General features: G+C 35.7%; 1 protein-coding gene across 20 annotated transcripts in view; it reads left to right on the top strand.

Annotated features, from left to right (window-relative positions):
- Positions 1 to 16,422, top strand: part of Bbx (BBX high mobility group box domain containing) — a 257,863-nt gene that overhangs the window by 147,491 nt on the left and 93,950 nt on the right. For all 20 annotated transcript variants that reach the window (XM_078044297.1, XM_078044296.1, XM_078044295.1 and 17 more), the window contains one exon: positions 15,690 to 15,860. In XM_078044297.1, the coding sequence (XP_077900423.1) occupies positions 15,699 to 15,860 (162 nt within the window). In that variant the 5' untranslated portion in view covers positions 15,690 to 15,698. The remainder of the gene's footprint in view (positions 1 to 15,689; positions 15,861 to 16,422) is intronic.

The following is a 16,422-nucleotide window of genomic DNA, read 5'->3' as shown; positions in this document are numbered from 1 at the left end:
TAGGTCTTGAGAACCACAGTTAGGGAATTCCAAATAGCTAGGTAGTGGTTGTGCCTGAGGTCCTTTATGTTTTTGAATTACTACTCCTACATCCTCTTCCCCTTTCTCCAGTACATGTTTCTTCATCGTACCCAGTACTATGAGATTTGTAATAGAAAAAGAAAACTGGAATTTAGAGTTCCATTTGGTTGTTTGGTAGCAGTGATGCATGCCTCCACGGTGAATCTCAGAATCATTGGAAAGTCAGTACAAAATGAACTCCAGGATGTTTGGGGAACACTAAATAAGTCTTAATAGTGAAACATTTTATTTTATACTAATTTTCTGTATTTGCATAACTTTTTATATGGTATGTATAGTATTCTTTAATTTTATTTATAAGCCAAGGAGTGAAAAAAAAAATCACTCAATAAAGTATCTAGATTTTTGTCTGTTAAGTGAACTTAAGGATTATTTAATAGTGCAGTCCTTATAAACAGCCAGGTTAAGGCTGTGATTTAATTGTAGTTCAAGCTCATAATGCTAATTAAAGTGAATTTAAACTCTACAGAGTCACTTCAGCCATACATGGTGTACGTCACTTGAAAATCACATTAAATATGACAAAGAAATTACCATGCAATTTTACCTCTGAGCTCCTTGATCTTTAAAGGACTTAATGGAAACCTTTTTTGTTTAATCCTGTATGACACAGATTGCAAAATTTACAGTTCCCCAAAATGCTTCTAAAGTCCCCCCCCCTCACCTTTGTGGACAAGTATTAAACAGCAGTGTGGCACTGTGCCTCGGCCACCTGAGTGTGATTTCGGCCCTCTAGTGTGTAGGCTTTCCTGACTGGTGTTACTGGAGAATTTCCTGTCTCAGCTGCCTTATCTGTAACATGTGGCCAGTCCTGGTTCCTACTTTATAGTATTGCTTTGAGGATTAAATGAATTAATGATTGTAAAGAGTACTACCTGGTGTATGATTAACTCAAGAAAGGAAAAAAGAGCCTATCTCCCACCACTCTTCTCCTTTCTTTTTTGCACATGAAAATTCTATTTTGAGTTTATAAGTTTACCCTTGTTCCAATAAAAGTATAGTTTAATGTTAAAAATCTCTGAAAAGATAGGAGTTTTTAAAAAATTACGTGGGATTCTTTTGACTTTATAATTCTAAATATTAGGTATAATGTTCAAATGGTTATGACTGAATTTCTAACATGAACCTCCAGTGATTTTTTTTTTCATAGAAAAGTTTTGAAGGAGCAGAGACAGTAGTTGTGTGGACTTGGCAGTATCAATCATTTAGCACTTTCAGGGGTCAAGGACAGACTTTGTCTACTATTCATGTGCAGAGGCACTTAGTAATTCCCCATTAATCTTTCCATCATGAAGGAGCTTTCAGTGTTCCAGCTAGTTCCTTTTTTGGCACATGAATGGTTTGGATTGATGTGAGGAGGCCCAGTACTTGAAAGCCCAGATGTGACCACAGTTATTACCTGAGTGAGCTGCACATTGTGGTGTTCACGTTTTTCAGAGACATAGGCAGAGTTTTGCTTCAAAACCCTGGCGTGATTCTGAACATGTGTGAAAGGTGACTTAATACTAAACTAACTGTTAATTAACATCTTCATCACAAGTCTTACAATTAAGTTCTATATAATACTTTTCTGTATCTTCTAAATAGATATTGGGTGTTGTTTTTTTTTTAATTTGTTTTTGTCCTTTTTTTTTTTTTTTTTTTTTTTTTTTTAATAGATAGTGTCTTGTTAATCCAGGTTGGCCTCAAACTCTTGAGTTCAAGTGAATCCTGTCTTGGCTTCCCAAATAGCTGGGCCAATTTGGGAAGTCTTATTAAAACTTTGGAAAAGTTACTTTTTCCTTAATGCAAAATCTAAAAAACATACAGGAAAAGTGTTTAAAATATCAGTAATTAACTTAATGAAGGTGTACAAAGATCAGTATTGTTGCCAATTTCAAAATATAGAATCTAGTGTTAAACTAAAAAAACAAAACTATCGTGGGATAGATATACAAAATAACTGTTATAATTTCTCTGAAAGATCCATTTGCACTGATAAGAAAGCTTTCATCTGTGTAAAGCTATATTAGAGGCTGTGAGGCTGATTGTTTTTTGTGTGTCTTTCTCTTCCTGGTGGAGGGGATAGATGGACATGCAGGTCTTCTCTGTATAGGGAAGGAGGAAATTCTACAGCACAGCCTGGTCCCAGCTGAAGATAGTGAAGTAAAACCATAGCATGAAGTAATGATAATGAAACTTAAAGACCTTCTGTAGTAGTTTTTTTTCTTCATATGCTAATTTTGACCTTGAAGAGACCTAACATTGCACCTTTTTTCTCCTTGGAAAGTGAAAATCAGGACTGGACACTAGAATCTTACTCTCAGTCTGGTACTTGTGTGGATCCCATAGTTCTTTCCTTCTATGAAAAAAGAACTCTGTGAGCAAGAGCAAATGAATATGAGAAGCACAAAATATTATTACCCTTTACATATTTTCCTGAATTGTCTCTGACTATTTCAAATTGGAATTTGAATTCTGTTCTCCCTTATGCATTACTTTGCCATAAATGCCTCCTCAATTCTTCTGAAGTCCATCCTGAGATTTCAGAAATGCTAGCCATCTGACTCCCCTCTCTTTATCTCAAACCTTGGTAAGCAGAACTTACCCCAGGGTTAAGTAATAGCAAGGGAATGAACAGTTCTTTTCAGAGGGTTAGTTTTGCTGATGCTTAAACTGAAAGAAGTCAGTTGAGATGGGCAAAGATTTGCAGTGTCAGGAAGCTCCTGGAACCTGGGTTTACCACTGGAAGAGCCTTCATCTGTGTTGGCAAGTTTAGCCATTGTTAAAGGGTTAACAAATGGGGGTCTTCACAGGAAATTAAGAGAATTATCTGAATTCTCCATTGGCTTTTAGAACTGCCAAGTTATCTGGGTCCTGCAGGTGCCGAGAATGGAGAATGTGTGTGTGTGTGTGTGTGTGTGTGTGTGTGTGTGTGTATGAATGATTTGGGCTACGTTTGTTACACATGCTGTCCTGGTTCCCAAATGTTTTCATCAATATGTAGGTTTTCTCTCACTAACTAGTCCTTTATTGGTTCATTCACTGTTCACAACAAGTGTCATCTCTCATGTAAGTCCACTAATAGATCCTCAAAAGGTTGATTTGGGATCAGGAGGTCTCCCTAGAGGAGCTGTGTAAGAGCTATAGAAGGAATTTGCTTGCCTCTCAAGTACAGATTTGACAGTCATCAAAGCTGAACAGCTGGGAAAGCGTCAGCAAGCAGAATCCTCCTTTGACTCCTCCGTGAGCCTTACTTACCTTCCAGTTTGGGGGGAAAAAAAAAACTATGATATGATACAAAATATGTCTGACATTTGCTGCTAGAGTGTGGTTTTTGAATACACAGCAGACAATGACAGGTTTTATTTATTTTTTCCCCTAGAATCAGATGGTTAAGTGTATTTATATTTATGCTTCAGTTCTTCAAATTTTTATCCAAACTCACTTTTATTCTTCAGCAATATATTATTACATATTTTAAAATCCAGCAAAATGTGAAGACTTTTTTTTGTACAAAATGTATTTTGAATTTTTGCTTATACTTAAAAATATTTACAATAAACATAGGAAGTTGTATGCTGCTTTGGGATTATGTGGCCAGTTTGTGGAGTGGAGTGTCCTTCCATACCATCGAAATGACAAGCTTTCATAACTGCTAAACGGGAACCTCCCTATTGTATTTAATGTAGAATGCCGAATCTAGTTAAAATATTGTGCACTCGTGTTGTTTGTTCCACTCCTGATTCAGATAAATTAAAAGGAGATGCATGAGCTCTCCATCAATAAAGCATATTTGTTTTGAAAGAAGTAGCACTCATGGGCTGTCAGTCATAACCACTTTGGAGAGTAACGACATCAATATTTACAAAATGCAAAGTGAAGAAAAGTACATAGACTTACAGATACGTGTGATATCTGTTCCCTGATTTCCTTCCCTTCCCCAGTGTGTTTATTATGGCTAAATCTATATCAACTATTATTTTGAAATATGAACAGAAATTTGAAAATCCTGTAACAGATACACTGAGAGACAAGAAGTCTTATAAAATGGAGTTATTTTTCCTCTCAAAGTAAATATATTGATTAAAAATTATAGTCGCTGGCACAATTATATAGAAGAAATTACCTTTGTTTTAGATTTTAAAGTTCAGAACTTTTAGGCTGTATCCCTTGTTGGGACACTTAATGACATTGGAAAGATTACATAAATATCCCAGAGATTCCTCACATTGAGCTGTAAAAATGGGCATAATTATACCCACATCTTAGGATAGTATAACATTATATAAATAAAAGTTTACAATAAAGGCTTTGTAGGTTATAAAATAGTACATAATTGGAAAGTGCAATTAAAGTAGTCTGGGGTATTAATGGCAGTACTAATTTTTTTTGTACTGGAAAATATATTTGGAACTTAATGAAATGTACTCAAATATTAGATATGTCAGAAAAATTACTATATTAGAAGCCATCTTTGAAATAGAAAGTGAAGTGAAAATCAGTGTGTGAGCTCTTGGTAGTACTGCAATCCCAATTGTTGATTACATATTCCGCCACTAATTCTTAATTCTTGTGACCTTGACAAATCAAATGTCTAAATGAGAGCCTCTCTCCTCTGGTCACCTCAGAATAATACTATTGTATAAATATGGAAAGACTTGGTCAAAGTACTGGGAAAACACCAGGTAGAAAAGAACTGAATAATGAGAAATGGTCATAGTAGAGTTAAGAATCTTGCTTAGGGGAAGAATGATATTAAATTGAAAATTCCTGGCGTTAACTTAGTACTTTTGATGATTGCTTCTTCCTAAAATCAGCTAACACCATGCCTGAATGATGCCGAAGAGCTTCTTAAGAGCTTTTTTTCTGGGCTTATATGGCTTATAATTGTTTTATAGAACAGCTTTATTTCCTTTATACTAGAAAGCATTACCTTTATATTTAAATAGGACTGTAGAAGATAAATATTTAGCCAGCAGAGGGAGTAGATTTATGTAAATTGGACTGTAAAAAAAATATGTACTCCAGGATGCTTCAGGTGAATATGTATCTTGTAAATACAGCTTTAGAACATTCTTATCCTTTGTACTGAAAGGAAAGTGGAAGAAAGGAATTTGGGATTATAATTAAAACTTATTGCTATTTGTAGTCTTTCTTTGATACTTTTTAAAAAGAGAATAGGGCAAACAAAATATAAGTAGGAACTGTGGTTTGGGTAATTTTGTAAATGGAAGAATCTTTTGAAAAGAAATGCCATGAATTTAATAAATTCAGTAAATGAAAACAAATTTTCAGTATGTGGCTTTGGAGTTAGAATACTTCAGTCCAAGTACCTGAAAAGAATATAAAACCTGAAAGAAATTGTTAATTCTAAGAGGGGCTGTTAAGACTGTAATCATTAGTGATCACTTACAGTTTGTGTGATTGTGTTTTGAATCGTGAAATTGAAATATAATTAAGAAAAAACCACAACAAATGGTTTTCTGCTTAACTTTAGTTACGTAGAATTATAAATGAATTATAGCACATTGTGTATTCTAATTTCCTTGGCAGATGTACAAGCTGATATTTAGTTATTAAATTTATGCATTTTCAAACACTATTCAGTAAATAAAAATATTACAGTCAAATATTTTAAGCCTTGGGTTATGAAAAGATAAGCAACACTTTATCTAAAACTGGTAAAAAAAAATGAGTTGATTTTACTATATCTCTGCAGAAGCTGTTACTTCAATAAATATTATATTACTAAAGAAATATTTTTTTTACTTTTTTGAAAAATATTTTGTTTTGCATCCATTAAGGATGAGAAATTATGCTTTATAAAGTGAAGTAAGTTTTAATTGGCACCTTTTTAGAGTGAGTGAAAAACAGTAGCTTAGGAAAAAGATTCCAACTGAGTGATATCGATTATTGATTCGTGACTGAACCATGCTTCTTTTGTTTTTATAATTGGAGATCAGGATGATGCAAAATTTCCATTTTTGTTGTTATTTTAAGCTTAAAAACAAAGAGGCCATAAAAAGGAAAATGATTCTTTCAAATTTTGACTATGAATTTAATATATCATTTTTTGGACAATGGAAGTGATCACTTGTAAAAAGGGTTACATGTAAAGTAGAACACAGAAGATGAAATAATCAGTGCTTAGTGATCGTACAGGAAAAGGTGGAGTGGATAATTATTTATCTTACACAAAGTTATTCATTAAAAATTCTTTATTTCTTCACATTTGCTGCATAAAAACTATTTCCAAATGAGTAAAATCACCAGGTGTTTTAGTTGGCGGTTTCCGTATGCTATTTGAGTAGATGCTAGGAAGTTTTGAAAATCGAGGCTCACAGCAAGGCCTAGAAAAGGGTAGGTTAGAAAGGAAGGACAATAGGAGTAGATTGCAGTGAACAGTCCTGGAATTCCTTCACTGAACATGTGTTTACCTATTGTGTGCCTACCTCTGTGTCAGGCTCTAGAAACACCATGGTGATCATTCACAGCCCTGTTCTCTGTTCCCTGGAGTGTGATGTAAAGAAGGAAATGGTCCATTTCATTGTCACCTGTTAAGTATAGGGTGCTGTGGATAAGAAGGAAAAGCATCTCCTCAGATTAGAAAGGGCCAGTAAAGGCTTGAAGAAAGATCCGTGGTAAACCTTGACGCGGGGAATGAAAGTTCCACAGAAGGTGTCAGCAGAACAGATGCCCAGAGGCCAAAGTGAGTGCAAGTTCTGGGCACTGACTTGTGGCTCAGTGTGAATAGAGCTTTTAGGTTAAGAATTCAAAGAAGAAAGAGGAAGAGCATGAGGAAAAGATTAACATTAAACAGAGACGAGTGGGGGAAAAGAAAGGGAGAGAGAAGGGAAATCATATGGAAATGGTAGGAGACCCTCAATGTTACACAAAATTACATATAAGAGGTTGTGAGGGGAAGGGGGGGGAACAAGGGAGAGAACTGAACAACAGCAGATGAGGTAGAGAGGGAAGATGGGAGGGGAGGGGAGGGGGGATAGTAGGGAATAGGAAAGGTAGCAGAATACAACAGTCACTAATATGGCTTATGTAAAAATGTGAATGTGTAATCGATGTGATTCTGCAATTTGTATTTGGGGTAAAAATGGGAGTTCATAACCCACTTGAGTCAAATGTATGAAAGATGATATGTCATGAGCTTTGTAATGTTTTGAACAACCAATAATAAAAAAAAAAGAATTCAAAGAAGAAACACCAGCCATAAAAATTATTAGAAACTACATTTGAAAGAAAGAGTTTGGACTCTTTCCTTAGTATGTTGAGGTTGCATGCTGGAAGACATGAGCAGATATTGGTGTTATGGAGAACTGAAGTCAGCACAGCTATTAGCTAAGACCAGACTACTGAGTCAGCCTAGCAGCAGTGGAAAGGAGTAGAACATGTAGGAAGTAGAGATCTTGGTGAGAGATCTCGTGTTGAGGCAAGTAGCCAATTCTAATGATTTGAGTTTGTGGAGAGAAAGCAGAAAATATACTTTTATATGTATTTGTGTGTGTATGTGTTCAGGAAAAGCATATATGATATGCATGATACACACACTTTCTGAATATTCATGTGAAGGTTGGAATGTCTCTTGCTCTCCAGACTCTGGTATAACTTCCTGGTGATGTGGCAGGGGCCTAGTACAGATAGCATATTTTCTCTGTGAGGCTAGAAAGTAAAGATGTAAGTATGAATCATAGTGAAGCAAGAGAAGCCAGAGCCTGTGCTATTGTATAGTTGGAACAAATTACATGTGCTCTTTAGGAAATTAATCATAAGAGTTAGAGCCCGAATTAGGAACCATGTCAGTGAAGTTCAACGCAGGAGCTATGAACAAACAATAATACCAGACATGCCTATTCTTCCTGGGTGCTAGCTGCCTGGCTTCAGGTTAGGCAGTCTTCTGGTCTGTTGGAGATGAGTTTCTGCAAAGAAAGTATACCAACTAGAGGAGGGTAGAGATTTCAGACAGGACTTTAGACATGAGATATGTGTAGATGGAAAGAGAAGGAACTATTGATAGTTAGTTCATCAAAGAAATGTAAAGAGTGATGACTCACGGTAACAGAAAAGGAAGAGTAAAAGTACCAATGAGAGTGAGAGAAATTGACCTCAAATCTCTGCTTTGAAGAAGATCCAAGCAAAAAAGAAACAAGTTTTGAAAGTTGTAGGCAAGATAGGAATGTGGTAGCATTCAGGAAGGCTAATACCTTCCTGTTAACCAAGACATTGTCTAGAATGATTAGGATTTGTGGTTGGAGGGACAGTATGAAGCAGTGATTGAGAGCTTAGGCTCCAGGTCTGAAGACCTTGGAGTCATAATGGCACGGTGGCCTAGGCTGTGTGGCTCAAACTTTGTCATTCTCAGTTGTTTTGTGCTTAAAATGTGATCATTATATTATCTTTTTTCCGAGATTTAAAGATTAAAGAAATTAAGTCATGAAAATTGCTTAGCATGTAGCAAATTATCAATGAATTTTATTGTTATTATGAAGCAATATTGTACAATGGTTAAGAATCTGACTCTGAAGTCAGACCTGTTACAAATATTGACTGTAACAATTATATGCTAGTAGTTTGATTTATAAACATTATGCATAGCTGACCAAGTGATCAGTAAATATGTACTCAATGAGACTTCATGAGCTTGTGTTCTCATGCTTCCAGTTCTTGCCACAGCTGTGTTCTAGCCATGTGATGAATGTGTATAGTAAAAGCCTTTGTTAATTTAAACTAGAAGAGGCAAAATATATGTTAGGTCGGTTTCAGTTTTCTCATCTTCAAAAAGAGGATAATAATAGTATCTAGGTCTCAGTCTTATTGTGAACTTAGACAGTTGATAGCTAAGTTTTTAGTTTCTGTTACATTATAAGCATTGTAAATGGCTAGATATCATTATTATTCATAGTCATCATCATTAATAGGAATTGAAGAGAAGCAATTTATAATGGGCATTGTGTAATTGGATACGGAACTGAATAAGACAAATAAAAGGATCACTGACAAGCCCTGAAGATCAGCATGGGATTGGAAACTTTTGTGGTAGTGTCAGAGCACAGGAACATCCAGAAGCCTAAGGAATTGATCTGGAGAAGAAAAGTAGTTGGATAGGTTCAGAGTTGAGGTAGACCAGTTATTAAAGAAAAAGACAGCTAGTGAGGTACTGAGGTCCTTTATTTTGAGAATCAAATGAAAGTCTTATTGACAAATAACAAGAGAAGGGAATAAAGCTACTGAAACATGTTTTTAGACTGTATTAATACCCATGTGGAAGTGACTTTGATTTCTATTATATCTGTTCCATTGCCTTGTCAACTTGCTATTTTTTTTTCTCTTTCCCCTCCCCTCTCAAACAACCCTTCCTGGCTTATTATTTTTCCTTCGCTGCATATTTTCTTTTAAAACCTTTTATCCCTTCTGCCTTCTAGCAAAATAACATAAAAGCATAATAAGAGAGCAGAGAAATATTATTCTTATGTTCACATTCCACATGTTTACCAGCCATCTCCTCCTCTTCCAGATCTTGGATCTGACAGATCCAAGGACACTATCTGGCATGTTTTTTACCCTCAAGGGTTTCTGAAAAGAATTCACATGACATTATAATACATTTATTGTACAGGGAAATGATAATTGTCATACAATTAGGTGTCAATATAGCCTAGCCATTAGGTATTGTGGTTTGCCGGAAGAATGCTCTTAGAAAGGACAGCAACATGAACTGGGACCAATTTAGCCTGTTAGGAATGGATATTCAGAGGCCTTGAATAGAAAGTGAGAAGGAGTGTGTGGAGTACAGGGTGCAGACCTGGAAGAGCAGAGAAAGGACAGTGCGGAAGCACCTGGGCAGGTATGGGGAGCAGGGCAGACACCAGCCTGGTGGGAGGGTAGAAGTAGGAGGTGAGGTAACAGGGAGTTAAGGCTGGACACAATTCCATTGTGCTTCCCTACCAGGTGATAGATTCAATTGTTGCATGCAGTGGTAATAAAGGAGTAGACTTCTGTAAGCTTATTTTCTTGTGCTTCAGCTTCTTGTCAATGAGATAATTATAGTCCTAACCAGGTAAAATAAATGCATGTAATAAAAACCTTTGTTAATTTATAAACTACTATAAAAGGCAATCACTTTTTGCTAGGCCTGATGAGGAATGGGTATTTAAGAATGTAAACACTTCTAAAAAGATTATCTGAGAATCTTTTTGGACGGAAGCATTCCTGTTACTGAATTCTGCTTTTCTTCCCTAAGCCCCCTCTTGTGGTGCCTTTATCTCTTTTAAGGTGGTTGTGGTCTTTATCTTTAGCTTAGAGTAGCATTTTTATTTTGAGAACCATGTTAAGCTGTCCCAAGGCTAAGTGTCATGGAGTGCACATATTGAGAGATCTTAAAAATGCATGTTACTTTATGAGATATGGGCAGAGGGACCAGGACTGCCAGTTCAGCTAAGCCCTTCTTTGAATAGTGGGTGCCTTATTAGTAGTCATGAAAAAGCAGGTAGATAACATCTTGACAGTTGAAGTTTTAACTGAAGAGCAAATGCCTTTTAATAAGGTAAGGAGCACATTTAAAGACACTGTTTGCTTGAATAGTGACGGAATTGCTTTTAAAATGAAAATATTACTGTACTGAATGAGAATTTTTTACTTAATCTGTCTACAGTTTAGGATTGTCGTTAGAATTACAATAAACAACAATGAACAGCACTTGTCAGGATTTTGTCTTCATAGAGTTTTCATCTAATTTAATTGTTGCTTGGAGTTATCAGAGATAGGGACTTGCCTTTGTGCCATGAACTCTTGAACATGTCCCCTGTTAGCCTCTGAGTGCTTTCGTCTTACTTCCATGGTCCATGAGCGATTTCTCCTACAGGAAATGCTCAGAGAATTAACAATTTGCAAAGCTTATGTTAGAGCTTATTTTCCTAGATAAGCATTTGAGTTCTCAAGGTAGGCTTCCTGTTCCAGGCCCAGCTCCTCAACTTGCTAACTCTGTGACCCTAGAAATTTCTTCAACTGAGATTCATAGTAGTATCTGTCTCAGGGAGTTCCTGTAAGGATTAAGTGGCATAATGAATATCATGTATGTAGCAGTTACTTGTAGCATTTTGAATATTTAATATAAGTTGTGTATTAATATCTAAAAAAATTATTAGGAGCATGTCATTCTAGGAAGTTATATGTGGTTAAGTGTTAGTACCCTTTTCAAGGACTGCTATGTGCCAGACTCAGCATTAGGCACTGGGACAGAAAAGGAAACCATGGCATTTGCCCTCTCTAGAAGGTCACACCTATTGCAGTAATTGGTAATATACTGTTTGACCTGACAAGGTCAAGTACAGTAATCCCTCCTTGTCTATCCCTAGAGAAGATATTTCACAAGACTTCAGTGAATATCTGAATCTGTGGATAGTAGCAAATCCTGTGTATACTATATTTTTTCCATATGTACATACATACATATATAAAGTTTAATTTCTAAATTAGGCAGAGTAAGAGGTTAGAAACAATAAACTAATAATAAAACAATTATAACAATATACAGTAATAAAATTTATGTGAATGTAATGTATGTTTTAGTACATTTTGTTAAAGATGTTTCTTAGATGTATATAATGTGGCAGAAACTTCTTCATTGGCCATACAGCCTCTCCAGTAATTTTTTATGTTTTTTAGTCTAAAGTTTGCAATAAATTGCTTGGTGTCCCTTGTTTCAGGGAAACCCTTTCTGAAGTCACCCTTAAGCTTAATACTTTCTGGGTACTGGGGATTGAACTTGGGCACTTGACCACTAAGCTACATCCCCAGCCCTATTTTGTATTTGATTTATAGACAGCATCTCACTGAGTTGCTTGGCATCTTGCTGGCTTTGAACTCCCAATCCTCTTGCCTCAGCTTCCTAAGTCACTGGGATTACAGATATGTTTGGTGGAACATGTTTTTTGTTCATGCCTTCCACCTACAAATTGAATGCCTTTTCCAACTTAAGTATTTGTCATACACTGAAGCTTTAACTTTCAGTTTGAGGTGCAGCAGCAAATGTTAGAATTTCTTTTTCCTTATTCACAATTTGATGGTGTTATTTGTGGTTTTAGCTATCTTTACAAAATTTCTCGCTTTTCTTTATAAGTTGAGAATGTTCATCTTCTTACTTAATAGCCTCTCTTTGGCACATTCTTGACATATTTGAATTGCCAGCATCACTACTTTTATACTTTATGGGGCCATTATTAAATAAAGTAAGGGTTATTTGAGTCCAGGTACTGCAGTACTGAGCAATCTGGTGACTGAGATAGCCGCTAGGTATCTAATGAGCAGGTAGAGCTATGTGGATATTCTGGAGAAAGAAAGGTTTCACATCCTGAGTGGGTTGGAGTGGAATGACATGAGATTGCATCATGTTACCCAGTATGGCTTGCAACTTAAAACTTAATAACTGTTTGTTTCCGGAACTATTCATGTAACATTTTCAGACTATAGTGCATCACAAGTAACTAAAACTGTGGAAAGTGAAACTGCAGATGAGTCTGAAGTGTACTGATTGACAGGTGTACATCTTGTCTTTAATTGTAAAAGATGATAGAAAGACTAAGAGGATCTTATTCACAAAATTTATTACTGTGCCAAGGCACTGTCTTTGTCACTCAGACAAAAGAAAGGAAACTCTCCGTCTTTCTTTCTCAGTAAATAAATGGGAGACAGTGCTCTCTTTCTTACCCATATCTTGGCATGTGTGTAAGTAGGCTGATGCTGCCTGTTGACCCTACTATGCTCCTTCTAAAGAGCCTTTTAGGCCCTATGCTGGCCATCGTGTTTGTTCTGACAGAAATAACTGCTACTCAGTTCTAACATCAGGAAAGATCAGCATCATATGACTGTGGTAGGGAGAAGATTCTGAGGCCTTTCTGGCTCTAATATCCTCTTTATTTTTTTTCCTTTCTTGTATTAACTGTAGTGTTTGCTTCATACTGTTTTTTTTCTTACAATCTTTTTTTCTTTAAATTTCTTATCAAATTTGACCATGAGAAAGGTCTTAATGAATGTGCTTACTACGTTTGAAAATATAGTTAAGTGAAGTTTATCCCAGTTTATCAGATTGATATTAAATTCAGTACAATGAATATCTATTAGGGACACTCATTCTGGCATAGAAAAGAGGCACATACTGGTTGCTTTGGTTCTGTAAGATAAATTAATAGACAGGGGCTTTCATATCATCATTTGACAATCTCAGCAGCAGAATTTTATATTATTGAGTCTTTTAAGTACAGAGTCCATTGATATTTAATAACCTGATTCCAGTTTTTCTGGAGCTGCAGGGTAGAATCGAAGAATGATTCCTTTTGAATGAAATCCATTATTTGTTTCATTTATTGATGATTGTTAGCTTAATTTATTCTTGGCTGAGAATGAGAAGACATACTTTAAAATAAATATACAGGGTTTTAAGTGACAAAATAATTACAAGATCATTCTTCTGTCACTTGTAAAATTAAATTTTTCTCCTTATTGTTGAAATAAGATGACTGATAATCTTTTCACAAAATTGTGTTCTTTATCCTTTTATTTCCCACTTTTTCAACTTCCATTCTCCTCTTGCTTTCTCACTACTTTTGAATTATTATCAGGAACATCACTACTTTCCCTCCCCCACCCAGTCTGTTGACTTTCTTTCTACAGGAGAAAATTAAAAATAGTTGGAATAGATCACTATGTTATTTAAGTCTATAGTTGAAAGTATTTCGTAGATTACATTTTCTTTATCATTTCATCTGAGATGCACTATGTCAAATACACTTATTTATTCAGTGAAAGTTCATGTTAAAAATGGACCTACTTGTTCCTGATACTGTGCTAGGGATTGCCAACCTCATTGATACCCAAGTCCAGGTGACTGGTGTTTCTCATACAACACATATCACTTTGATCCACATTATCAGAATTTTATATGGTTTTCATCCTTCTTTCTTTTTCAACTTAGATCTATCTGAATTCAGGAAAATGAGAGAGATGGTAGTTAATTTTAAAGCCATCCTAATATACATATTAGTGACTCATAGTCAAGTGTTTAGCACTGGAGGTTGGTATGGTTGTTTGAGATTGTACTCACAACTAACTGGTTTTAATGTTCAGCCAGGATGCTGCTGAACATAGAAGGCTAAAGTCTTGGACCATTAAGAAAAAGACCTAGCAATAGTGGTAGGATATGCCCAAATGATTATAATTCAGGGAAAAATGTGGTAAGGTCAGTAGCAATACAAAGTCTTTCTTCTGTATTCCTGAGTAAGGAATGATTAATTTCTGGAGTATCAGAAAAGACCTTGTAGCCAAAGTGTTATGTGGACCATAAGGGAAGAATGAAAGCAGGGGATTGCAAGATGGGAGTGAATGTGAACTCAAAACCACATATACTGCTTATTGATTTGATTCTCAAGATTTTGTTTCTTCAGAATCACAAAGGCATGTGTGCATTGAGCAAAAAGGCTACCACATAATAATATTAGCAACTACTTTTGTGTTTGTAATTATCAGCATATGTCTTGAACCATTTTAGTATTGTTTGAATTTTTGCATGAATATAAGTAAACAGTAATTTTTATATTTATTTTACATCAAATGAATAAATGAATGAGACAGAAAAGCTGAGAGAAAACATAAGAAACTAAAATGGAGTTACCTCTGGGCTGTAGGGCTGGGTGAATGGAGAGAGCAAACCTCATTTATGCTATTATCATCCACATAATATGAATCTGTATTACTTTTATATTATCAAGAGTAATTAGAAGTCTTTCAAAAGTAATTTAGAATTTATGGTTTCTAAAAGACTTTGTCATATTCATAGCCTGGTTGTTTTTTAGCTATTTGAGCCAATCATCCATTTAAACAAACAAACAAACAAATAAACAAAAGCCCCAAGAGTGAAACTTTTTGCCCATGTTGCCAACACATGTATAAGGAAAGGTGTGAGGGAACTTTTGCTTTGTTTTGTTGTAGATGGGCACAGAGGGTGTTCCTGCTGAGTTCCCAGTTAGTGCATTCATGATGTGAGTCCTTGAAGGCAGCAAGCCCATAGATCCTTTCTGAAAAATGTGTCATCTTAGGAAATAGTTTTATTTCAGATCCAAACCATTTGATTCTTAAAAATTATTCATTTTATTTCATAGTAGCATAGGCACAGATTTATCGTAGTATAGAATGTAAAAGCTATGTAAATTGTTCTTAGGAGAGAATGACTGGAAGGTCACGTCTGCGGGTCCCTTGGCTCCATAGGAGGCACCTCTCGTTGTCCCTCTGATGGGAAACTTAGAAACACTACCCTGAGTAAATATGAATAGGTGAAGCTAACTGGTCAAATTGTCCTAAAGCTTATTTGGGTTTTAAGTTTTGAAGTTATGGAGTGGAAGGAAGTAGATTTCATAAAAGACCAATTTTATTAGCTCAATTTAACCCACTAAAATGAAAGCTTGATTATGTACTTAAGATTCTCACTGAATCCACTAAATGTCTAAGCTGGTAGATAGTTTAGTCATTAAAAGTATGAGCCCATAAAGCTAAGGGAGCAAAATAAACTAATTTTAATCAAATTTACTTTGATTTTTCTCTGTGTCTCTTTTTTCTCACTACAGGTCACAGTAATGAAAGGCAGTAATAGAAATAAAGATCATTCAGCAGAAGGAGAAGGAGCTGGAAAACGACCAAAACGCAAGTGTCTTCAGTGGCATCCATTGCTAGCAAAGAAACTTCTTGACTTTTCAGAAGAGGAGGAAGAGGAAGACGAAGAGGAGGATATTGACAAGGTAAGTCTTCCATTCACTCCAGAAGTTTTAAGTAAGTTGGAATACTGACAGTAATCTAGAAACTTGAGTGCACTTGTGTGATAAAGAAGATGTTTTTCTAAGAATCTGTATAATTTAAATCTCATGTGTTCATTCAACTGACATTTTTATTGATTGCCCTTACAGTATCTATTCCTCCTAACGGAAATGAATCTTTTTCAGTTATTAAATAGTATTTCATTTCTAAGTAATATTGAAATGCAGTGAGAGAGGAATGTTCTTAAAACTTGTGGGAATTCCCTCTGACGGCTTCTTCTTCTTTTTTTTTTTTTTCTTTTTGCTTCCAGCTCAGTTCTGCCTCCATAGAGCTCTTGGAGCTGCTTTCTTGGTCTTTGGTGCTCTGACCTTCATAGCATCTGACTCTACTTGTCCCACTAAGCCCCTCTGTTCACCTAGTCCTCCAAGTCCCTTTCTCTGGCCTCCTACCTGAGCTGTTGGCTCTTGTGGAGAAATTCACACAGCCATGCAGGTAATTTTAGAAAGTCACACATTCTCCCAGTGGCTCAGGAGGCTGAAGTAGGAG

This window comes from Ictidomys tridecemlineatus, chromosome 3 (assembly GCF_052094955.1).
Source record: "Ictidomys tridecemlineatus isolate mIctTri1 chromosome 3, mIctTri1.hap1, whole genome shotgun sequence".
In the NCBI taxonomy this organism is placed as follows: domain Eukaryota; kingdom Metazoa; phylum Chordata; class Mammalia; order Rodentia; family Sciuridae; genus Ictidomys; species Ictidomys tridecemlineatus.
Note: the sequence above shows the minus strand (reverse complement) of the source record. Positions and strands in the feature narration are given on the sequence as shown.